Genomic DNA, 24951 nt, shown 5'->3' with positions numbered 1-24951 from the left:
GATACCTAGAAGCACACCACCGAACCGACCACCTTACCGTGTGAGCCGAGCACAGAATGAAGAGATTATGAACCAAGTGAAAGACGTCTTATAAAAGGGTCTTGTCCAGCGTAGTACTTCACCGTATTGCTCTCCAGTGTTGTTGGTTTTGAAGAAAGACGGATCTTGGAGAATGTGCATCGATTATAGAGCTCTCAACAAAATCACCATCAAGAACAGATTTTCGATTCCTAGGATCGATGATATACTCGACAGGTTACAGGGATCCTCGTGCTTTAGTAGGATTGACCTGAAGAGTGGATATCATTAGATCCGAATCGCGTCGGGAGACGTCTACAAGAGAGCCTTTCGGACTACTTTTGGGTTATTTCAGTTTTTGGTGATGCCTTTTGGCTTAACCAATACTCCTGCGACATTTAATTTTATGATGGATAGGATTTTTCGAGAGTACAGGCTATTTGTTGGCACTTTCTTTGACGACATCATTGTTTTCTCCAAGAATGAGGCAGAACACAGAGATCATCTGCTTCAAGTCTTTCAGGCATTACGAGATCACAAGTTAGTGATTAATTGCAAAGAAAAGTGAATTTTTCCTACGAGAGATACACTTTCTGGGACACATTGTCTCAGCTACTGCAGGAGTGCAAATGGATCCGGCCAAGATAGAGACTATACGTGATTGGCCCGATTTGAAGAATGTCCATGAAGTTAGAGCTTCTTGGGATAGTGTTCGTACTACAGGCGGTTCATACGAAAGTTTGCAGAGGTTGCCTCCCCTTTGCATACCTTGACATAGAAAGGAGTCCCTTTCTCGTGGGGATCCACAGAGGTGTTTGCCTTTCAGACATTGAAAGAGAAATTGACTACGGGACCAGTTTTGACTTTGCCGGATTTGCAGAAGTCATTTGAAGTATATTGTGATGCTTGTGGTCATAATCTGGGTGCGGTCTTAATGCAAGAAGGCGATGTCATTGCTTACGAGAGCCGATTGTTCTCTAGGCTAGAGATGACAACACAGATTTATGAGAAAGAGCTTTTGGCGGTTATCCATGCTCTTACTCAATGGCGGCATTACCTACTCGGAGCAGATTTTACTGTCTTCACAGACCATCAGAGTTTGCCCTACTTCTTGTCACAGAAGCAGCTTTCGGAAAAGCAGATGCGGTGGGCGAACATCTTGTCACAGTTTCACTTTCAGATTGTCCATGTGCAGGGACAGAAGAATGTGGTGGCAGATGCTTTGTCTCGGAAGCCGTTGGTTCTGGCTGTTTCCGCGATACATCATAGGAGCTTCGAGGATATGGTCGACCAATATGCCACGTACAGATTTTGCAGATATTTTCACACGGATATGGGATCGGGAGACAGTAGCAGGATACTCCATTCGGGAAGGCTACTTGATGAGAAAAACCATGTTGTGTGTTACACAACCGTTGAGGGAAAAGATTATGATTGAATGCCACTGTCCACCTTTTACGGGTCACCGCGGCGTTGCTACCACCATGAAAGAGGTAGAGAGATACTTTTCTTTGCTGAGACTTAAAAAGGAAATGGACGAGTTTGTGCGCAGGTGCTTAGTATGCTAGAAGGTCAAGTTTGACAAGCGTAAGGCACAGGGATTGTTACAGCCTTTACCCATATCCACCCGCCCTTGGGAAAGTATTGCAATGGATTTTATTTTTGATCTCCCGAGAACACAGAGTGGTCACGATGGTATCTGGACTGTTATTGACAGATTTAGCAAACATGCTCAGTTCATTCTAGTAAAGAAAACAATCAAGCCGGATTACTTAGCGAGACTGTTTGTGGCCTAGATCTTCAGATTACATGGCATGCCTGAAACGATTGTCTCCGATAGAGACCCTAGATTTACGAGCTTGTTTTGGAAGGCAATTTGGGAGAACATTGGCACGCGGTTGCAGTTCTCGTCATCGTTCCACCCGCAGACTGATGGGCAATCTGAGATTGCAAATTCAGTGGTTTTAGATTTATTGAAGTCTTGTATCTCATATCAGAAGACTCAATGGGAAAAGTACTTACCTTTGGTGGAATTTGCCTACAATAACACGATACACTCTTCGACGGGGAAGGCGCCATTTGAGATTGTTGATGGTGCTGCGAAGTTTCCACCCTTCCTAAGCACGAAAGATAAGATTTTTGAAGCGGGTGAATATATGCAAGATTTGGATACGGCTTTTGCCAAGGTTCGCGAGACTTTGCAGAAGTCTCAAGAACGACAGAAAAAGGCAGCAGATCACCATCGTCACGACTTGAAATTGAAGGAGGATGATTGGGTGCTCTTACGTTTTGAGAAGGCACGCCTCATAAAGAAAAAGGGAAAGGAGAGGCTTTTTCCAAAGCTTAGTATGTGATACTACGGACCTTTCCAGATCACTGAAAAGATAAATGATGTCTCCTTCTGTCACCAGCGTGTGACTACTATCTATCCTTTTTGTTGATTTCTTTCTTATTATTTATTCATTTTCACTTTTTGGAAACACCCTTTTAGAAATCTAACTGCCCTGCATTGCATAGCTAGTGTGGAACCTTTCAGAGGGAGTCCAGGCCCGAGGGCAAGAGAGCACTAAGGTTGGACAAGGACTATGGTTAGCCAAAGTGGGGTCATTGACTAGCCAAAGTGGAATCCTTTGCTACAGAGGCTACATTTCAGTTCTTGGTGTGGCTGCAGTGTACAAAGAGGGTCAGATGACCTAGAAAGATACAATGGCAACATCTCCTAAAATTTAGGGAACTGCTATTTTGGGACCTGAAAATGTGTTCGCGTCATTACCTCTGGAATGACAAGGGGAACATTTTATTACTCTGCCGTGAAGTCAACTAGGCAACGGGTCGGGAGATTTTTAGGCGGCAGCCCCGAAACGGGAAATAGCCTGTAAATGTGCCAAGTGGCACATTTCTGTGCACTTTCCTCATGTAGGAAGAAGTGGCGCTGATTTTAGGAGAAGGGAGGCTCATTTTCAGTTTCTGTCACAAGTTGAGAGCTATGGAGTGCTTCCTTTCCCTCCTATGTACAGTGCGGTGCCAGGAGTGATGCCTTGCACGCTACGCACTGCTCTCTCTCTCTCCCCTATGGCAGTATGTTATGCTCCTCTAGTGGGCTTTTCATTTGACCAATGTACAGTTATGTGGGTTCATGCGCAATTGCCGAGGCAAGAGCCTCTTGCACAGTTACTGGATTAGCTAGCGGCTAATCCCCCGCAGGTACAGGTGAATTCGGAGAGGTTTCACATGTGAAATCTCGTCCGATTCAAAGGGCAAGTAGCCCTACAGGTGTGGGAGCTCGAGGAATTGCTACGGATGCGACCGGCACGCAAAACAGAGCGTGAAACAGTGAATTACATCCGCTGTGTATTTTTGCAGGTTTAGGGTTTTGGCCCTAAACGGACCCTAATACCCCCAGGAGGTTCAGGGACGTGAGGGGGCCGCTGTACAGGTGATCTGGCGCATTTTCAGGCAGAAAACAGAGAATTCAGCGTGCTGCAGATTCTCGCCAGGTTTTGTAAAGTGCCCGAATGCGTCAAGAAAGTCATCCAATGCGTGGGGATACTGATTGTGAAGCGTCCTAGTACAGTTATACTGCCGAAATCGGGCCAGAACAGTTGAAATTCAGCCAAGATTGTGCGGGGCAGCTTGTAGGGAACCACAACTTTTATTCCCTCTTTTAAAGAATAAAGAAATACCGAAAGGGGCGCCTATTTAGGGGCCAATCTGGTGTCGGTCTTCTCATACAAGTGCAGTCTAGCAACCTGTATCCCTTTCCCCTTTGTTGTGTCTTGAAAGTACAGGTAAAGTGGGTGACAAATTAAATGGGTGAAAGCAAATAAGGTTTAAGTCTAAGGTCTACCGCCCTTTTTGGATTAAACAGGCCGGTTTCACCTTCCGATTGAAACTGCCAGATACTTGAAGGATTCACAATGCATTTCATGTGAGTCTCTTGAAACCTTTTAAGGGTGATGTGCCTGATGATGGGGAGCCTGATGAGCAACCCGAAGTGAAAGAAAACGAGGAGATCTTTGTTCCTGAACAGATTTTGGCACATAAGGATATGAAGAATAAAGGTAAAGTCCGAAGGCGGTTCTTGGTTAAATTCAAGAACTACCTTGCATTGGATGTGAAGTGGATGGAGGAGGAGGACCTAGCAGATACTCCTCAGATTGTGAAACTTTACCTTGATGCTTTTGGTTTAGCATAGTCTACTCCAAACAGAACCTAGAATTCAGCTTGGCCGGAGATGTCGTGCAGTGGGATGCACAAGAGGGGAGTCACTCCGCTCCTTTGTCAACAGATGCCTTGATTTAAATACTAGAGTCACTGATGTCTCTTTGAGCTTCAGGATACTTAAAGCTGACAGTATTCTGCTGTATGACTTTATGAAATGGAATTCCTGATTATGATACTGATTTGTTCTTGACTTCTTTTAAGTGCAGGAACTGATAGACGAAATGACTGCAGCATTTTGGTATGATTGATCTCGAATAGACATGGTTGCAATAGGGGTTAGTCAATCGGACATCGATGAGGTCCCGATTGCACCTAGATGCGATTGCTAGCTACATTGCCGATAAATCATGGTCTAAGATCCGTATGAATGTTGAATGTCGTGTGATGTGACTGTCTTTTGGTACATGTGCTAGATGTGTGTTCCTAGTACGTAGGTACTAACAGTCAGTGTGTGCTAAGACGGTTTATGGCTTCTGTCGGTTTTGCAGGCGTAATCAAGGGCGATTACAATGCTTTCAAGAGGGGGGTACGTCACAAAGTGATGACGTGGCTACTGAGAGCAGAAACCCTAATTCTTGCAAACCCTAATTTCTACCAAAAACCCTAATTTGCAGAAACCCTAACTGCTGGTTGAAACCCTAAATGTGGTGGAAACCCTAATCTAGCAGCTGACATGCCACGTGGCAAGCGTACGGTTTCCCAGATTTTTAGGGCTGAAAAAAAAAGCTACCAGCGACGCAAATTGGGCTGATTTCTACGCAATTTTGCTTTATGCCTCCACGCAAGGAGAGAGAGAGAGAGAGAGAGAGAGAGAGAGAGAGAGAGAGAGAAAAAGTTGCTCTGCTTTATTTTTACTAAAGGCATAGAGAGAGCTTGTGAGAGAGAACACTTGCTTTTGATTTGCAGCTTTTGGGGCTTTGCTTTTGGGCATCCCTTGTAATCTTTAAATAAGCGGATTAGGGCTCACTCCGGAGAGCATCTGGACGTAGAGTCAGAGAGTGAAACTATAACCGCTCTCTTGTACTTTGACATTGATTAATACATAAAGAAATACCGAAAGGGGCGCCAGTCTTTGGGGCCAATATCTCTAGGCACGGAACTCCGCCGGGCCAGTGCAAATCTATTGTGATCTGTGAATTGTTTTTAAGTGGTTATTTGGTGCTGTTGTGATTGATTCTTGACTTGGAGTGTCCAAGTGGTATCAGAGCACGGCCGATTTCTCTTCTACGGAAAATCCGATCCCCAAATTTTTTTCCGTGGCACCTATGGCTTCACGCAAGGATTAGTCGACTCCCTCTGCATCTGGAGATGCGGGCAGGGATCACAATGAAGATTCTGACAGAGAGTATGGCCCGCCTCGGCCTACTCAGGCGGAGCGACGAGAGATGGAGCGTCGTCAATTGATCGGCGATGCAACAAAGATGATGCTCAATTTTGCGAAGGACCCAAAATTTGCAAAGTATACGAGCGAGACTTCTTTCTAGGAAGTGCACAAGCAGTGGCAGAAAACCACAACACCACCCCCGAAACCCACTCTCAAGAAACCTTCTGCTCACAAGAAATATTCAGAGAAGGAATTAGAAGAGGTGGTTGATGCACGGATTGCTCAGCTTTTTGACGCGCAAAAGAAAGCCAAAAAGCACGCCAAAAAGCAAAAGAAAGGCACTGACTTCCCGGGTTATTTTTGTCGTTAGTCGACATTTGACAAAGCAAAGAAACAGAAGAAGCGTGTTTACTTTGAAGGAGTACCCAGTTCTTCTTCTTCTTCTTCTTCTGACACTTCTTCTAGCTCTTCAGATTCGAGCGAAGAAGACAGAAAAGGTAAAAAGCGAAGCAAGAAACAATGCTTTGGAAAGGGCAAGAAAAAGGCAAAGAAGTCTAAATCTCGCCCAGAGAATGACAGTTCTTTTGTGGACTTGTCTACAGACAGTTCAGACTCCGATGACGGAAACTTTTATGCGAACAAGAAGAATTTTTATAAAGCCAACCAGTATGACTTTCTGGAAGATAAAAGCAAGAAAGTCCGAGTTTAAGGAAGGTGGACACTCGATCAAATTTGACACTTTCACGATACTCAGATGCTTTGAAGGCTTTGTCTTTTAAACAGCAGTTTGACCATCGCTTTCGCGGGAGGACACTACTCAGAGCACTCCAAGATTCAAAGAGCTACCTCTTACTATAAGGGGAATGCTCGCACTTGGTGGTCCACGCGTGTTTTAAACAAGACTTCGCCAGTTAAATGGCTGAAATTTAAGAAGCTTTTTATTTCTTCTTGGTTGACGCAAGAGTATGAACGTGATATACAAGCTGCTTGGAACCATCTTCGGATGACCAAAAAAGATACAATCAATGCTTACTGTGAGAGATTATGTAGCTCTTTTCTACGCGTCTCTTCATTCAAGAAGATCTCGTTCAGAGAACAGATTGAGCGGTTCACCTTGGGTCTACCTACAGAGATCCGAGATCACTTCTTGGAGCAGAAGTCAGCTTCTATTCAGGAGTTGATGAGTCATGCGAAGCGGGGCTTTGCCATTCACTCTGGCAGTCTGACCTACCCCACAGATGAGGCCATGAGACAACGAGGCGAACAGACTTTTGGGAATGAAAGTAGAAAGAAAAAGAGCAACCCAAAGAAAAAGGATGCACGTCCCAAGCTTACTCCTCAGGAGCGAGCTCGATTCATCAAGGAGTGGAAGTGCTTTGGATGTGGGAAACATGGACATATCTCCGCGAAGTGCCCTAAAAAGGCACAGAAAGAACAGAATGATAAGGACGACGATAGGCCTAAGAGTTCGAGAGCAGCGGAGGAACGTAGACGAAAAGGCAAGATGAAAACAGGACTGGTTCCAGATTGTGTTGGTACCAATCCCAACACCATGGACGAGAGTACAGAACTTTGCCGAGCTTGGGGCAAGGTGAAAGATCAAGAGGCCCTGATATTCTTTGATGGAGGAGCCAAGGCCAACTTCATTTCGCTCCCCCGATTGAATGGGACCACTTGCGGAGGCAGTTCTAGCGGCACCCGGCAGGGACGTAGCCATTACACCTGTCATTGGCAAACTTCAGTTGCATTGTCAGAGGTATTTGGGGCATGAGGACTTCTTCATAATGCCTTTGGAGGGTTGTGATGTTCTCTTAGGGATTCCGTGGTACCACAAGAACAATGCCGTGGTCGATTATCCGGCGAGGAAAGCGACTTTGACTACAGAGAAGGGCAGAACCATTGTACCGGAGAGCAGTAGGCTAAAGTACTCGGCTGGATAAGACCCTTTTCCAAGAGGTCTTTCAGTTGGTTCATAATCTCTTCATTCTGGGCTCGGCTCATACGGTAAGGTGGCCGGTTCGGTGGTGTGCTTTCAGGTATCAGATCAATAGTATGATCCTCAGGACGAGATGGTGGCAACTGGCCTGGCAGGCCCTCAGAAAAGCAATCAGCATGAGTGTGGAGAAAATCTTGGCGTTCTTTATCAAGTTCAGACATATTCGTCCTGTGTTCATCACTTAACTCTTTCAAATAGATCGAGTAAACAAACAGACTGGATTTCATTAATTTGGAAACGGCCGAAGCCGATACAATAGGGACAGACTCGCCCTTCAGTTTCACATAAGTACAAATTTTCGGCCCTTTTCATTTGTCAATGTCGCTTTCTTCGCTTGATAATCGACCATGGTGTTGTTCTTATGGTACCAAGGGACTCCAAGGAGGATGTCACAACCTTCCAAGGGCATTATGTAAAAGTCCTCGTGTGTCACAACTCTGTGACGTGGCTGCCCAGTACTCACACACCCGCTTGCACAGGACTTTTCCCCCGGCTGGCTTGTTGACGTGGCTGCCCATGGTACACACTCTGGTTAGGGCTGTTGGCTGAAATGCCGACTGCAGCAGTGACAAGTGTCAGCGCACCGTACGGACAGGCCCGCAGATTGCGGAAGGCAACGTACGGACAGGCTGTACGTGGCAAAGTTGTACGGCAGATTCTCTTTATGCAAGTGTTGGCTGCTTTTTGGCTACGCTGATTCCAACCTTTGACTTGCTTTATACAAGCTTTTGATTTTCAACTTTTGGGGCCCTGCTTTTAGCATCACTTGTAATCTCTTTAAATATGTGGGTAGGCCACTCACAACTCAGAGCATCCGGACGCAGAGTCTGAGTGTGAGCGCTTACCTGCACTCTTATACTTTGAACACAGGTTAATGTAAAAGGAAATACCGAAAGGGGCGCCAGTCTTTGGGGCCAATATCTCTAGGCACGGAACTCCGCCGGGCCAGTGTTGAATCAGTTGTGAATTGTTTTGAAGTGTTTATTTGTGCTGTCGCGGTAGATTCTCGACTTGAAGTCTTACAATGGTATCAGAGCACGACCGATTTCTCTTCTACACGAAATCCGATCTTTTTTTTTCCGCGGCACCTATGGCTTCAGGCAAAGATCAGTCGACTCCCTCTGCATTCGGAGATGCAGGGAGGGATCACAACAAAGATTCACGCGAGGAGTATGGCCTGCCTCGGCCTACTCAGGCGGAGCGTCAAGAGATGGAGCGTTGACAATTGATCAGCGATGCAACAAAGATGATGCTTGATTTTGCCAAGGACTTCGAAATTGGCAAAATATATGAGCAAGACTTCTTTCGAGGAGGTGCACACACAGTGGCAGAAGACCACAAAACCACCACGAAAACTTGCTCTCAAGAAACTTGTCACCAAAAGGTGTGTTTTTCCGGTTGCCTTCCGTAAATAAGTACTAGATATTTTTATTTATTTTTATTTTTACTTGTTTTCCCCGGAACCCTTGAAAAGGTGCAAGTGGACATTGCATGGCCAGTGTGAAACAGCTGCGGCCGAATAGGTTTCTCACAGCGGGAGTCTGGGTCGGTCAGTCTGGGACTGGTCGGGCCAGTTAGCACTGAATTCAGATGAGTATGGAAGCCTGTGTGCGCCAAATGAAGTCTTGGCCACTCGGAAAGTCACTTGTAACTTTGTAAGTCAGTGGGAACTAGAGAATTAACTCAAAAGGGGCAAACTGGACACATGGCGGCTCCAGGCAGTTTTGCCACTTCCAACATGAAGAGGGGGCGCCCAATTTGAGAGAGGAGGCTGATTTTTGATCATAAGTGAGCTACAGTGTGTGTGTGAGTAGTGGGTGCAGGTCTACAGCTTTAATGGAAAGCTTGCCTTCTCCTCTGTCTCATGTAGCGCGATGACTTGCTCTCGTGCATCTCTCTCTCCCCTTTGGCACATATGGTAATGCCCCACTAGTTGGGCTACTCAGATGAACATGTACAGTTCTGGGGGTTTATGCGCGTTTGCCAAGGCAAGAGCCTTCTGAGCAGGAACCGGATTAGCTAATTGCTAATCCCCCACAGGTATGCACAGTTCCATCGCGAAAGATTGCGAGTTCGGAGAGTTTTCTCGCGTGAAAACTCGTCCAATTCACAGGGGAACTGTCCCATTGCATGCGGGAGCCCTTGGGACACGCGTAGGCGTGTTCGCTCCGCTAAAAACGATCCGAAACAGCGAATTACAGCCTGCTGTGTTTTTATGCAGGTTTAGGGTTTCACACCTAAACTGCAAGGGAACACCGGGGGAGCCTCGTGAGAGCCTTGGGATGCGTGTACAGGCTTTTGGGCACCCGGTAGTGAAAAACAGGGAATTACAGCCCGCTGAATTTCTGTGACAGCTCGCCAGAAAGCTTCCAGATAGTGAGGGAATCCGTCCTAAACAGGTGCTTTTGACCTACAGGGGTTTTTGCGTCGTTATGCTGCCAAAATCAGGTTGAAAACCTGCATTTTCAGCCCTCGCCAGGTTTGGACAGCTGTGTGAAAGCTTGTGCTAAGTGGTCGGATCATCTACCTTAATTTGAATAAAGAAATACGGAAAGGGGCGCTAGTCTTTGGGGCCTACAGGGTGTCGGTCTCGTGTGCGCAGTGACATTCTAGTCGCTAGACGCAACTGTGTTCTCTTTCCTTCTCAATGCTCTGTGTAAAGTTAACAGGTAATTGAAATAGTACCGTCCTCTACGTTGTACAGGCCGGTTATATGGTTCCATCACCGGGACAGTCACTTTTTCTTCAAAAAGTGCAGCGTGGATTGTTGTGGGTGAAAGCAACACAGAGCTTGTCGTTATGGCAAAGAAGAGAGACCAAGTACCTGAAGAGGGATCTTCCTCACATGGCACGGAGAAAGTTCCTTCAACTCTTCAAGAAGAGGACAGGTGGTTTAGAACTCAACTGTGTTGCTGCATGGACATGTTTCAGCAGTTGGCTAACAATCCAAGGATGCAGAAGTTCTTACAGGCTCCGACACAGGGTTTTCAGCCTCCTACACAGGGCATGACTGAGCCGTTGCAGGAAAAGGAGATTTCCAATGCGCAGAGGACTCATGATGCTCGAGGGAAAGCCCATGTGGTTGAGCAACTAGCGGTGTCCAATGATCCAAAGAAACTTGCTTTAGCTGGACAGGAACCATTTGTGAATGGTCAAGGGAGTAATGAACACGCTATGCGTCAGACCCTTCCATTACCTAATACTTATCTTGGTTATTTTGGAGGTGGATCAGTGTTTCAATGGACTTTCCACAGGTTATATGCCAGGGAATGTGTTCGGGACAATGCAAACAGGCATGGGTAACCCTATGTACGCGAACATGAGTGTCCAACCAGGTTTTCAGGGTGCCTATGGCCAGTTTCGAGTGCCTGGAACACAATTTGGTATGGCTGGTTTTTCGCAGCCATACGTACAAAATGCAGACATGACAGGGAAAACAGTTGATGCGAGTGCTGGAATGAACACTCATGGAGCACCACTGTTACAAGCACCTGTTATGATAATGTGGCTCCTTTGAGTCAGCTTAAGGATTACAAGGAAGGTGGGCAAGGAGTGAAGTTTGAAACTTTCAGAGGAACTGAGGATCAATTGAAGGCTTTGACCTTCATACAGCAGTTCGATGCAGCTTATGCTGGAGGGAACTTCACGGAATCTTCAAAGATACGCAAGGCTGCCACTTTCTTGAAAGGGAATGCGCTTCAATGGTGGAACGCATTGTTGAACCAGGGTCAAGCCCCAACAACGTGGGTCCAATTCAAACAGCTTTTTGCGCCTGCATGGTTGACAAACACTTTTGAAGTGGATGTGATGACAGAATGGCATGAGTTGAATGCTAAACAGTGTGCGAATCTGGAAGAGTACAATAAACAGTTTTGGGCCGCACTGTTGCCAGTCACCTCTTACAGGTTTGTGCCATTGTCAGAACAGATTGAGAAGTACTGTTGCGGATTGCCCAAGAAAATCAGGGACTACTGCACAAAGACTACTGTCATGAATATGTTTCAGTTGATAGAGAATGCAAGAGTGGCCAGCAATCTGTCGAAGGGAGATTCCGATGGATTTAATAGCCACAAGAAAGGGTCCCAGGGCAAACAGTTTTCAGCCAAGGGCAATGTTGCAGCAAAGCCTTCTGAGCCTCCCACAAAGAAGCCTTCCACTGAAGAAGGTGATACGTCCAAGAAGCAGTCTAAGTCTTCTTCGGGACGAGGACAAGGACAAAAGAGGCATTTTTCTGGCAAAACTTTTGAAGAATGGAAAGCTCTTAGGGAGGCCAAGAAATGCTACATTTGTGAACAGGAAGGACATTTTGCAAATGAATGCCCACAAAAGAAGTCACAGGATAAGGATGACAAGTCAGACCATAAAGGGAAGAAGCCAAAGCCAAGTGCAGGACTTGTTCCAGATTTGGTTGGAGACCAATCAAACACAGATGCCACGGAGCTGTGCAGAGCTTGGGGCAAAGTTAGAGACCAGACAGTGCTGGTTTTCTTTGATCCAGGAGCCCGTGCAAATTTCATATCACCAGAATTGGCATCAAAGTTGGGCATTCGTGCAGAGGAGATGGGTATGACAGGGGAAGCAGGTTTGGCATGCCCAGGTCATTCAGAGCCCGTTACTCCCATTTTGGGGAAGCTTCGTCTGCACATTCAAAGCTATGTGGATGCGGAAGAATTTCATATTATGCCACTTGAGGGCTGTGATGTGTTACTGGGTATCCCATGGTGTTACAGGTTGCATGCTATGGTGGATACTTACAACAAAAAGATTACCCTTGTACATAGAGGAAAGACTCATGTCCTTGATGTAAAGCTTAAAGGCGAGTCTGTTCGAGTTGTTTTTGCTTCTGCTATTTCATCTGTAATAAAGAATCATCTTTCTGCGTACTTGATCTTTGCAAAAGAAGTACCTCAAGTTGTATCTAATTTGTCTACCTTAGATAAAGACAGGTCAACTTTTTTGAGTGGTTTCAGTGATTGTTTTTCGGACTCTTTGCTAGGGGAGTTACCTCCTGAGAGACCTGAGGATCATACTATAGATCTTGTGCCAGGTTCTAGTCCACCGAATAGACCACCATATAGGGTTAGTGCAGCCTAGCAAAAAGAGATTATGAGTTAGGTCAACGAGCTTTTAGAGAAGGGGCTGATTCAGCCCAGTTCATCCCCTTTTTGTTCGCCTGTACTCTTAGTGCAGAAGAAGGATGGTTCATGGCGCATGTGCATTGACTATCGCGCCTTGAATAAGAATACTATCAAGAACAGGTTCCCCATACCAAGGATAGATGACATTCTCGATCGGCTTGAGGGAGCGTCATTGTTTACAAGAATAGACCTAAAGAGTGGCTACCATCAGATACGCATTAGGCCAGAAGATGTTCATAAGACTGCGTTCAAGACAACATTTGGTCTCTATGAGTTTCTTGTTATGCCATTTGGTCTCACAAATGCTCCGGCCACGTTTAATAGAATGATGGACAGAATTTTTAGACCACATAGAAACTTCGTGGGTACCTTCTTTGATGACATGATTGTCTATTCGAAGTCTGAAGAGGAGCATAGGGATCACTTGATTGCAGTTTTCAATGAGTTACGTAAGAACATGCTACTCATTAATGCGATGAAGAGTGAATTCTTTTTGCAAGAAATTCACTTCCTTGGGCACATTGTTTCAAAGGATGGGGTACGCATGGATCCCGCTAAAGTGGAAGCAATTAGGTCATGGCCAGACTTGAAGTCCGTACATGACATTCGAAGCTTTCTAGGCTTATGTTCCTACTACAGGAGGTTCATCCGAAATTTTGCTGAGATTGCTTCTCCACTCCATGCACTACAAGGAAGGAGTTACTTTCAAGTGGACAGCCAAGGAAATTTTAGCGTTCAAACACTTGAAAGAGAAGCTGACTTCAGATCCGGTAATCATTTTGCCAGATCTTTCAAAACCTTTTGTGGTTCAGTGTGATGCGTGTGGCCATAGTCTTGGTGCAGTTCTAATTCAGAATGGCCGAGTAGTCGCATATGAGAGCAAATTCTTTTGAAGACTGAAAGAAACTTGCAAGTCTATGAGAAAGAATTGCTGGCAGTAATTCATGCTCTCACTAGTTGGAAACACTATCTGCTAGGGGCTGATTTTGTTGTCCAAACGGATCATCAAACCTTGCGATATTTTCTCACACAGACGAAGTTGTCTGAGAAGCACATGCGATGGGCAAACATCTTGTCAATGTTCCATTTTCAGATTGTGCATGTGCAAGGGAAAAAGAATGTGGTGGCTGATGCGTTGTCACGAAAGCCCCAAATTTCAGCAGTGTCAATTCCGTACCATTGTGAACTAGACGAAATGAAGACACAATATGCTGAAGATTCAGATTTTGCAAGGATCTATGACCAGCTTGTTGATGGGCAACATCATGAGCACTATATGGTTAAGAATGACTTTCTCATGATGCATGGAAAGTTATGCGTTACTAAACAGTTACGGCCAAAGATTTTGATGGAAAGTCATGCTCCACCTTATGCTGGGCATCGTGGAATTGATGCGACAGTGAAAGGGGTTGAGGCATTCTTCTATTGGCCAACTTTACGTCAAGATGTTGACACATTTGTAAGATCATGCTTAGTATGCCAAAAAGTCAAATTTGACAGACAAAAGAAACCGGGATTGTTGCAGCCATTGCCGATCCCTGATAGGCCATGGGAAAGCATAGGAATGGACTTTATCTTTGATCTTTCAAGAACGCAAACAGGCAATGATGGGATTTGGACTATCATTTGTAGGTTCAGTAAGCAGGCCCATTTCATTCCTGTGAGGAAGAAGATAAAGCCAGAACACATGGTCAAGATATTCATGAGCAATATCTTTAAATATCACGGGATGCCTCAATCAGTTGTCAGTGACAGGGATCCACGTATGACGAGTCTTTTTTGGAAGGCATTGTTTGAGAACATGGGCACTACGCTAAAGTTCTCTTCTTCGTTTCATCCGCAAACTGATGGACAGTCAGAAGAGGCAAATTCTAATGTTCTGGACCTGCTCAAATGTTATGTGTCAGAGCACAAGGCAACTTGGGAACACCATCTTCCATTGGTTGAATATGCTTACAATAACACTGTGCATACATCAATAGGTAAGGCACCAAAGGGGTTGAGGCATTCTTCTATTGGCCAACTTTACGTCAAGATGTTGACACATTTGTAAGATCATGCTTAGTATGCCAAAAAGTCAAATTTGACAGACAAAAGCAACCGGGATTGTTGTAGCCATTGCTGATCCCTGATAGGCCATGGGAAAGCATAGCAATGGACTTTATCTTTGATCTTCCAAGAACGCAAACAGGCAATGATGGGATTTGGACTGTCATTTGTAGGTTCAGTAAGCAGGCCCATTTCATTCCTGTGAGAAAGAAGATAAAGCCAGAACACATGGTCAAGATATTCATGAGCAATATCTTTAAATATCACGGGATGCCTCAATCAATTGTCAGTGACAGGGATCCACATATGACGAGTCTTTTCTGGAAGGCATTGTTTGAGAACATGGGCACTACGCTAAAGTTCTCTTCTTCGTTTCATCCGCAAACTGATGGAAAGTCAGAAGAGGCAAATTCTATTGTTCTGGACCTGCTCAAATGTTATGTGTCAGAGCACAAGGCAACTTGGGAACACCGTCTTCCATTGGTTGAATATGCTTACAATAACATTGTGCATACGTCAACAAGTAAGGCACCATTTGAGATAGTGAAAGGAGGGAAGAAAGTCCCGCCCATTTTGCAGACTAAGGACAAGATTTTTGAGGCAGACAAGTATGTGCAAGATATGGATGAAACATACAGAAAGATAAAGATTGCTCTTGAGAAGACTCAAGCTAAGCAAAAGAAAGCTGCTGATCGTCACCGTCGTGAACTTGTATTTTCACTTGGCGATTGGGTGCTTTTGCGCTTTGAAAAGGCCAGGTTAAGGAAAAGGAAAGGCAAGGAACGCTTGTTTCCTAAGCTCAGTATGTGATATTATGGTCCTTATCAGATTTCAGAAAAGATCAGCGATGTAGCTTACAGGTTAAAGCTACCAGAAGGCTGGAAAATACATAATGCTTTTCATGTCAGCCTTCTAAGACCCTTTGTTGGTAATGTGCTAGAGAATATGCTTGATGAGGAACAACCCGAAGTGGAAGAATTGGATGAAATTCTTGTTCCTGAACAGATATTGGCACATAAAGAAAGAAAGGTTAGAGGAAAGGTTGCAAGACGCTATTTGGTGAAGTTCAAGAACTATCCATCATTGGATGCCAAATGGATGGAAGAGTCTGAATTGCTTGATTCACCTCAGCTATTGCAATTGTATCTTGAAGCCTTTCAGATGGAACCCACAGTGACTTGATGTAGACTTTTTGGAGCAAGGCAAGAGCATGGTTCATGATGCTCAAGAGAGTAGTTAAGCAATTGTATCTACTCTTTCCATACAGAATTTAGCTAGAGAAGTTTGTGCTTCAGAGTACACTAAAAGACTTCTATGCTTGATATATGTGTCGTAGCCAAGTTGGTGGGAAGCATGTATATCTTGGATTCCCATCATAGAATATGTGTGATATCAACAGATACCGCATGTATTATTGGCATGCAAGTGAGGTCGCTTGCAGTATCTCAAGGGTGGGGTGTGTCACTAGGAGGTGTATTTTTCCTGTTGCCTTCCGTAAATAAGTACTATATATTTTTATTTATTTTTATTTTTACTTGTTTTCCCCGGAACCCTTGAAAAGGTGCAAGTGGACATTGCATGGCCAGTGTGAAATGGCTGCGACCGAATAGGTTTCTCACAGCGGGAGTCTGGGTCGGTCAGTCTGGGACAGGTCGGGCCAGTTAGCACTGAAATTTGATGAGTATGGAAGCCTGTGTGCGCCAAATGAAGTCTTGGCCACTCGGAAAGTCACTTGTAACTTTGTAAGTCAGTGGGAACTAGAGAATTAACTCAAAAGGGGCAAACTGGACACATGGCGGCTCCAGGCAGTTTTGCCATTTCCAGCATGAAGAGGGGGCGCCCAATTTGAGAGAGGAGGCTGATTTTTGATCATAAGTGAGCTACAGTGTGTGTGTGTGAGTAGTGGGTGCAGGTCTACAGCTTTAATGGAAAGCTTACCTTCTCCTCTGTCTCATGTAGCGCGATGACTTGCTCTCGTGCATCTCTCTCTCCCCTTTGGCACATATGGTAGTGCCCCACTAGTTGGGCTACTCAGATGAACATGTACAGTTCTGGGGGTTTATGCGCGTTTGCCAAGGCAAGAACCTTCTGAACAGGAACCGGATTAGCTAATTGCTAATCCCCCACAGGTACGCACAGTTCCATTGCGAAAGATTGCGAGTTCGGAGAGTTTTCTCGCGTGAAAACTCGTCCAATTCACAGGGGAACTGTCCCATTGCGTGCGGGAGCCCTTGGGACACGCGTAGGCGTGTTCGCTCCGCTAAAAACGATCCGAAACAGCGAATTACAGCCTGCTGTGTTTTTATGCAGGTTTAGGGTTTCACACCTAAACTGCAAGGGAACACCGGGGGAGCCTCGTGAGAGCCTTGGGATGCGTGTACATGCTTTTGGGCACCCGGTAGTGAAAAACAGGGAATTACAGCCCGCTGAATTTCTGTGACAGCTCGCCAGAAAGCTTCCAGATAGCGAGGGAATCTGGCCTAAACAGGTGCTTTTGACCTACAAGGCCTACAAGGGTTTTTGCGTCGTTATGCTGCCAAAATCAGGTTGAAAACCTGCATTTTCAGCCCTCGCCAGGTTTGGACAGCTGTGTGAAAGCTTGTGCTAAGTGGTCGGATCGTCTACCTTACTTTAAGGGGAATGCTCGAACTTGGTGGTCCACGCTTCTATTAAACAAGACTGCGCCAGTTAAATGGCTGAAATTCAAGAGGCTTTTTATTTCTTCTTGGTTGACTCGAGAGTATGAACGCGATATACGAACTGCTTGGAACCATCTTCGGATGACCAAGAAGGATATAGTGGATGCTTATTGCGAGAGATTCTGGAGCTCTTTTCTACCCGCCTCTTTATTTAAGAAGATCTCGTTCAAGGAACAGATTGAGCGGTTTACCTTGGGTCTTCTTAGAGAGATCAGGAATCACTGCTTGGAACAAAAGTCAGCTTCCATTCAGGAGCTGACGAGTCATGCGAAACGGGGTTTTTCCATTCACTGATGCAGTTTGACCTACCCCACAGATGAGATCATGACACAAAGAGCCGAACAGACTTCGACAAATGAAAGTAGAAAGAGAAAGGGCAACCCACAAAAGAAGGATGCACGACCCAAGCTCACCCCTCAGGAGAGAGCTCGCTACATCAAGGAAGGGAAGTGCTTTGGTTGTGGGGAAACTGGACATATCTCAGCGAAGTGCCCTAAAAAGGCATAGAAGGAACAAAATGACAAGGACGACGAGAGGCCTGAGAGTTCGAGAGCAGCTGAGGAACGTGGAAGAAAAGGCAAGATGAAAACAAGACTGGATTGCGTGGGTACCGATCCCAGCACGTTAGACGAGAGTACAGAACTTTGCCGAGCTTGGGGCAAAGTGAAAGACCAAGAAGCCCTGATCATCTTTGATGGAGGAGCCAAGGCCAACTTCATTTCACCGGAATCGGCGGTGCGGCTCGAGATAACTCCTCATCGGATGGGACCACTTGCGGAGGCAGTTCTAGTGGCACCCGACAGGGACGTAGCCGTTACACCTGTCATTGGCAAACTTCGGTTGCATTGTCAGGGGTATTTGGGGCATAAGGACTTTTACATAATGCCTTTGGAAGGTTGTGATGTCCTCTTGGGAATTCCTTGGTACCACAAGAACAACGCCGTGGTCAACTATCAGGCGAGGAAAGCGACACTGACCACAAAGAAGGGCAGAACCATTGTACTTGACATTAAACTTAAGGGCGAGTCTGTCCCTATTGTATGGGCTTCGGCCATTTCCGAATTAATGAAATCCAGTCTATTTGTTTGATGAAAGAGTCGAGTGATGAGGATAGGACAAATATGTCTGAACTTGATAAAGAATGCCAAGATTTTCTCCACTCTCATGCCGATTGCTTCTCAGAGGGCCTGCCAAGCGAGTTACCACCCGCTCGTCGTGAAGATCATACCATTGATCTGATACCTGGAAGCACACCACCGAACCGGCCACCTTACCTGTGAGCCGAGCACAGAACGAAGAGATTATGAACCAAGTGAGAGACCTCTTGGAAAAGGGTCTTGTCCAGCCTAGTACTTCACCGTATTGCTCTCCAGTGTTGTTGGTTTTGAAGAAAGACGGATCTTGGAGAATGTGCATCGATTATAGAGCTCTCAACAAAATCACCATCAAGAACAGATTTCCGATTCCTAGGATCGATGATATACTCGACAGAGTACAGGGATCCTCGTGTTTTAGCAGGATTGATTTGAAGAGTGGATATCATCAGATCCGAATTGCGCCAGGAGACGTCTACAAGACAGCCTTTCGGACGACTTTTGGGTTATTTGAGTTTTTGGTGATGCCTTTTGGCTTAACCAATGTTTGTGCGACACTTAACCGGATGATGGACAGGATTTTTCGAGAGTATAGGCTATTTGTTGGCACTTTCTTTGACGACATCATTGTTTTCTCCAAGGATGAGGTAGAACATAGAGATCATCTGCTTCAAGTCTTTCAGGCATTACAAAATCACAAGTTAGTGATTAATGCAAAGAAAAGTGAATTTTTCCTACTAGAGATACACTTTTTAGGACACATTGTGTCAGCAGCAGGAGTGCAGATGGATCCGGCCAAGATAGAGACTATCTATTGGCCTGATTTGAAGAATGTCCATGAAGTCAGAAGCTTCTTGGGATTCTGTTCGTACTATAGGTGGTTCATTCGAAAGTTTGCAGAGGTTGCTTCCCCTTTGCATATCTTGACACAGAAAGGAGTCCTTTTCTCGTGGAGACCCACAGAGGTGAGTGCCTTGCAGACTTTGAAAGAGAAATTGACTACGGGACTAGTTTTGACTTTGCCGGACGAGCTGAAGTCATTTGAAGTATATTTTGATGCTTGTGGTCGTAGTCTGGGTGCGGTCTTAATGCAAGAAGGCCATGTCATTGCTTACGAGAGCCGATTGTTCTCAAGGCTAGAATTGACAGCACAAATTTATGAGAAAGAGCTTTTGGCGGTTATCCATGCTCTTACTCAGTGGCGGCACTATCTACTCGGTGCGGATTTTACTGTCTTCTTTAAAGACCATCAGAGTTCACGCTACGTGTCCACAGAAGCAGCTATCGGAAAAGAAGATGCGGTGGGCGAACATCTTGTCACAGTTTCACTTCCAGATTGTCCATGTGCAGGGACAAAAGAATTTGGTGGTAGATGCTTTGTCTCGGAAGCCGTTGGTTTTGGCTATTTCCACCGTTCACCATATGAGCTTCAAGGATATGGTTGACAAGTATGCCACAGATACGGATTTTGCAGACTTTTTCACACGGATACGGGATGGGGAGACAATAGCGGGATATTCCATTTGGGATGGCTACTTGATGAGAAAAACCATGTTGTGCGTTACACAGCCGTTGAGGGAAAAGGTTATATGGACAACCCAAAGGGTGCACGGCTTTTTGGACCAAGAGCTTTTAGAGGCCACTGCTTTTCATGTAATTGCTTTTGGATGGCCAAGGGCCTTATATATGTACTAACGGCTCACTATTTGGCATTCTACCCGTGGAAGATGCAGAATAGAGTCGCAAGTGTTGTACCTCGTTGAAGCGATATAAATAAATATCGAAAGGGGTGCCATGGTTTGGGGCAAGTACACTCTCGCCACTTTGTATCGCATGTGAATTTTCTCTCTTTCAGCTCAATTGTTTTGAAGTGTCTAAAGTCTGTTCAGTCTGTTTTTTTCTGTTGGCACGTGGTGCCGTCCCGTTACAGCCAGTCTTTGGGGCCAGTGCATCTGGGGATGGAACTCCGCTGTTCCATGTCGACTCTCCTTTTCTCTCTCTATTTAAAGTTCAGTTCAGTTGTTGCTATTGATTTCTCCCTTGGAGTGTCCAAGCCTGTAGCAATTTACTTCTTCAGTCTCCAAAGGATGATAAGTAGATATGTCTTTGTAGGTAAGTGTGATTGATAGACATCTTATATATATATATATATATATATATATATATATTTTAAATTATTGAGAATGTTTACACATTTCACGTACCTTACAACCCTATCCGTACAGTACTATGTACTGTACTTACCAAGTATATACTCTACGCTGCGTATGGTTCCATCTTGCTGCAATACTTGCTCTTGAGGTGCTAGATGGATGGGTTCTACTCGGCCACGTTGAAGGAGATAATTCAAAGTAAGGTTGCGGAAGATTTTGGATAGTAATCCACAGCACTCTTCTCAAGCAAAACTCTTTTTGCCAGATGAAAATACTTCCAACTAAGAAAAATGTGTTTTATAATTGAAGTTAAACATAGCAAATGCAGGCTTAAATTGAGTTCTTGCCCATGTAACAAGGTCCTAATATGAATGTGAGAGTGTAAGATCATCCCGCATATAAGGTTATGATGCAAACTTGATCATCCACAACAAGCACATAGAAATTAGTTTGGGCACGAGAATGCTCAGTCTACTCAAATGAGAGATTGGACCTTCTTATGATACGATGCCCTGGGTGCCTGTTAAAGCCATTTAATGCCTTCATCAACAAGTAGACATGGTTCTCAAAAATCATAAATCACAAAATTTAGGGGGCTGTTCCACATCCACTTTCTTCTCTAAATCATCATTTAAGAAAAGAGATTTCGCTTTTATCTGATAGACTGGTTATCTATAGTGGCGATGAGCAAACAAAAGATGAATAGTGGTAAAATGTGTAGTGCAAGCAAAAGTCTGTCATAGTTCACCTTCTGTGTGTATAGTGTTCAGCAAGAAGACAAGCTTTGTACTTATCTAAAGTACCGTCAAACTGAAGCTTTTCTTTTTAAGCACAAAAAGATCCTTCTATTAGTCTTTTAAACCTCCCACTGGGCTACATTTCCCCTTTCCTATCAAGAGGATACACAGAAGAAGGGAGACTCTCATAGTGAACAATGGATGTACAGGAGCTAAATCACAAAATGGGAGGGGGAAGAGCCATATGGGCGGTTGGTAGTGCCGTGGATACCATGGTCCACCTTGAAAAAAGATCTTTACCACCAAAGCGGAATGAAAGCCTGGCATTGTCTCTTGGCCTTGTTGGAGGGCAGATGAAACAAAAGCATGGCAGCATCTCTCGGCTTTGTTGGAGCAGCCCTGAATGCCATCATTTTGTCCTTTCCTGTGGGCAGTCCCAAACACACTGTCTTTGGGTCCACACCTAGTGCAAACCCAGGTCCACTGTAAGCAAGCTAGATAACACTCCCAAAAACTCTGCAAAAAGTAAACTCACTCCCTAAAAACTCTGTGTAGGGCTGGTGAAGTTGCTCTTCCGTCCAAGAGGGTCGTCTTTGAATCAGGGCCTACGCTCAACAGCTCCCAGACCCCCAGCAAGCTATTGGCAAATCTATCCTTCCATCCCTGACTTAAGCGAGCTCTGCACATATCGAACAGGCTCACAAAGTTGTCAGTAGAAAATTCCTTAAGACTGCTTAGAAAACCTTGACTCTCACGCTGTAGTAATAGCATTTGCATGTGACATCTAGCTCATAAAAAAAAAGGCTCTAGCCTCAGTGTGGTATCTACTGGTAGCATCGCTGTCAATTAGCCAATCATGCTCCCAAGACCACAGGAATCTGAACCTGAGAACTATCCCTTTCCATATCCATTGAACTTAGGACTTTTGAACAGTAAGAGAACCTCTGATGTTGTCAGAGAAGAATCGGATCTCATCTCCAAATGGACAAAGTCTAATGAATCTGCTGCTGTTGAAGATTCTTCCGTACGAGGATGACATTTCTACAATAATGGCGCTTTTGACCACAATGTTCACAATGTCTGTGGCTTCAAAGGCTTCATGGTCAACTTCCGTCTTCAAAGTACTTGACCCTGGTCCCTATCATCTGTTGAACCTTCTGTTTCCCTTCGGTAAATCCGCTGTTACGTGGTTGGTGGGTGTTTCTTTGATGTGCAGGATCTGCCCTGTGCTGGCTCGAAGGGACTTAATGGTATCATGATTTTGATATGCACCCGCGAGGTGTAGTCTTTGCTACGATTTGCTGCATTACGCTGGATGTTTTGGAATGCCCCTTATTGCACATGGTTTGAGCGTAGAAACTTGCACTATGACTATTACTTGGACAGATATATAGTGAGAGCTTTTGCACACTTTATGTAGCCTGTGGGATACGCCAGCTGGCTCCTCAGGGGCAGTGGAGGAGCATAAGAAGATCTGACACCCTAGTGTTCGTCACTTTTGCCTCAGGGCCATATCATACGGAAGTATGCTCCATCGTAAAGGTTCGTTCTACACTCCTCTCACATGCCAACATGAGGATACCCATAGCCTTTAGGCTTTTGGTCTTCTTCGAGATGTGCTCAGTAGAGCAACCAGAGGGCCATGAGTAGACAGAATATTGTAATTCATATGTTCTTGCTGCTGCCGCTGCTTAGCAGAGATTCTAAACTAGTTGTGTACTTGCTTCAATTGTAAAATTTTCTTTCTTTCATGGGTATGTGAGTCTCTTGATTGTGTATTTTGTGGAAGTGTTCTTAGCCCTTATTGTTGTTGAGTGTAGACCTTCTGACCTTTTGAGAGGTAAATAATCATAAAGACAAGGGTTTATTGATTTTTGCAGCACTGCGGTGCAATGGAGGTTGACCGTTTTTGATGGAAAAACATGCAGGTGCGACAGCTAGCAGAGGATAAGTCATATTGGCTTGCCATTCCAAACATTGGTTTTCTATTGAAAAATCTAACCCAGGTATGTATTTGACCAGACATTGATCAAGGTTCTACTGCACAAAATGTTTCACTCATGCTTTCTCCCTGGTCCCTGGAATCAAATTTTGACAGGGAAGAAAAGAATTACTGTCCCTGTTGAGTAGGCGCCAATACAAAGAGATGCTAATGTCTCTTCTGGAGAAGAAGAAGCTGCGAATGTCACAACTCGGCATGCAATTTCATATAAGGGATTTAATCGGGTCAGGGCAGCTTTGCTTGTCACGTACTCCCGCAGGCTGGCTTGTTCACATACCTAGAGGCTAAAGCATTCACACCAATTAATCTGCATGAAGATTCTTTCAAAGAGCATCGTCTTTTTCCCCCAACAGCATGTGGACACAGAAGAAGCAAGTCCTCACCTCAGCTTCCTAAAGCATACCTGGGCCATCAATGCAGTCAAATCCTCAGTGAAAAGTTGTAACGTCCGAGTTTCGACATATTTTACTGCGCAGAATCGCTCATAAGAAGAGCAAATTTTGTATCTTCCTTGTTTCTTAGTGTAAAGATGAAAGTAAAAGGAAAGGTACTCTCTTTACAGTGATGTATTGTCCTACAAGCTTCGTCACATTTGACCCTCTCAAAAGATGTTCATTCTTTCATTTATACCGAGTGAAAATCACTGCTAATCATTCTCTATAATCTTGCTGACACCTTGCAAATCTTATAAAGGGAAGCCTTTCAGACCATGTGTATAATTTGTGGTTATATTTCAAATATGGTGTAAGTGTAGGGAATGGTCCCTTGGTGCATGTGACCCCTTGGCGATTGGTGGTTTCCAGGCGGAGACCGGGAGCCATGGGGGAGAAGGAATTGCAGGGAATGGTCATCGGGGGACCATTCCTGGCCGTCATGAGGCGGGAGGGGGGCCAATCATGAGGTGCCACCAGGGCTGCTGACGGCACTGCAGGGGTATTTTGCTCCAGGTTTCAGTACACCAGCCTATTCCTTGTGCTGATGTGGTGTGTTGCCATTGGAGCTTGGGCTGCTATTTTTTGGGTGCTTATTTTTCCAAACATCTAACAGTGCAGCCATGGATTCTGGTGAGGAAAGACCAGCAAATGGACGGCTGGGAGGCGTGGACCCCCGACCTTGAGGAAAGCGGAAAAATTTAGGAAACTCCCTCTTTGTTTTTGTCAAGTCCGTCAAATCTTCGTACATAAGTTTTAAGTGGGTAGTGCAATTAGATGAAAACTATTGGTTGAACAATTGGTTGTAATATTGTGGGGTGGGGGGGGGACAGTCCTTGGGTTCTTGGCATGAATGTCAATATAAGGAGGTACACTTTCTTTCTTTCATCTATGTTTACTTCCAGCATGCCATGCCATGACACTTTTTTCTTTTGATAATGGCTAGTCCAAGTAGTTCTCCCTTCTTGCTTCATTGCCCCATCTTTCAAACCCAGCTCCAATCAACCTTCATGCAACCTTCAGCTCCAATCAACCTTCATGCAACCTTCATGGTCAGCGGAGTAGAGATGAATATTGCAAGTCTAT

At 44.9% G+C, this 24951-nt stretch overlaps 1 protein-coding gene across 1 annotated transcript; it reads left to right on the top strand.

Moving 5' to 3' along the window:
- The first annotated feature begins 22996 nt into the window (after positions 1 to 22996).
- LOC147447805 (uncharacterized) lies at positions 22997 to 24097 on the top strand. Its single transcript, XM_086524408.1, has 2 exons — positions 22997 to 23438; positions 23531 to 24097. The coding sequence occupies exons 1-2, from the start codon at positions 23355 to 23357 to the stop codon at positions 23720 to 23722; spliced, it is 276 nt and encodes a 91-aa protein (XP_086380534.1). The 5' UTR covers positions 22997 to 23354; the 3' UTR covers positions 23723 to 24097.
- Positions 24098 to 24951: the final 854 nt, after the last annotated feature.

The sequence above is a fragment of the Adiantum capillus-veneris genome, chromosome 11, assembly GCF_014529385.1.
Source record: "Adiantum capillus-veneris isolate H3 chromosome 11, ASM1452938v2, whole genome shotgun sequence".
NCBI classification, from domain to species: domain Eukaryota; kingdom Viridiplantae; phylum Streptophyta; class Polypodiopsida; order Polypodiales; family Pteridaceae; genus Adiantum; species Adiantum capillus-veneris.
This window is presented reverse-complemented; position numbering and strand designations above follow the sequence as displayed.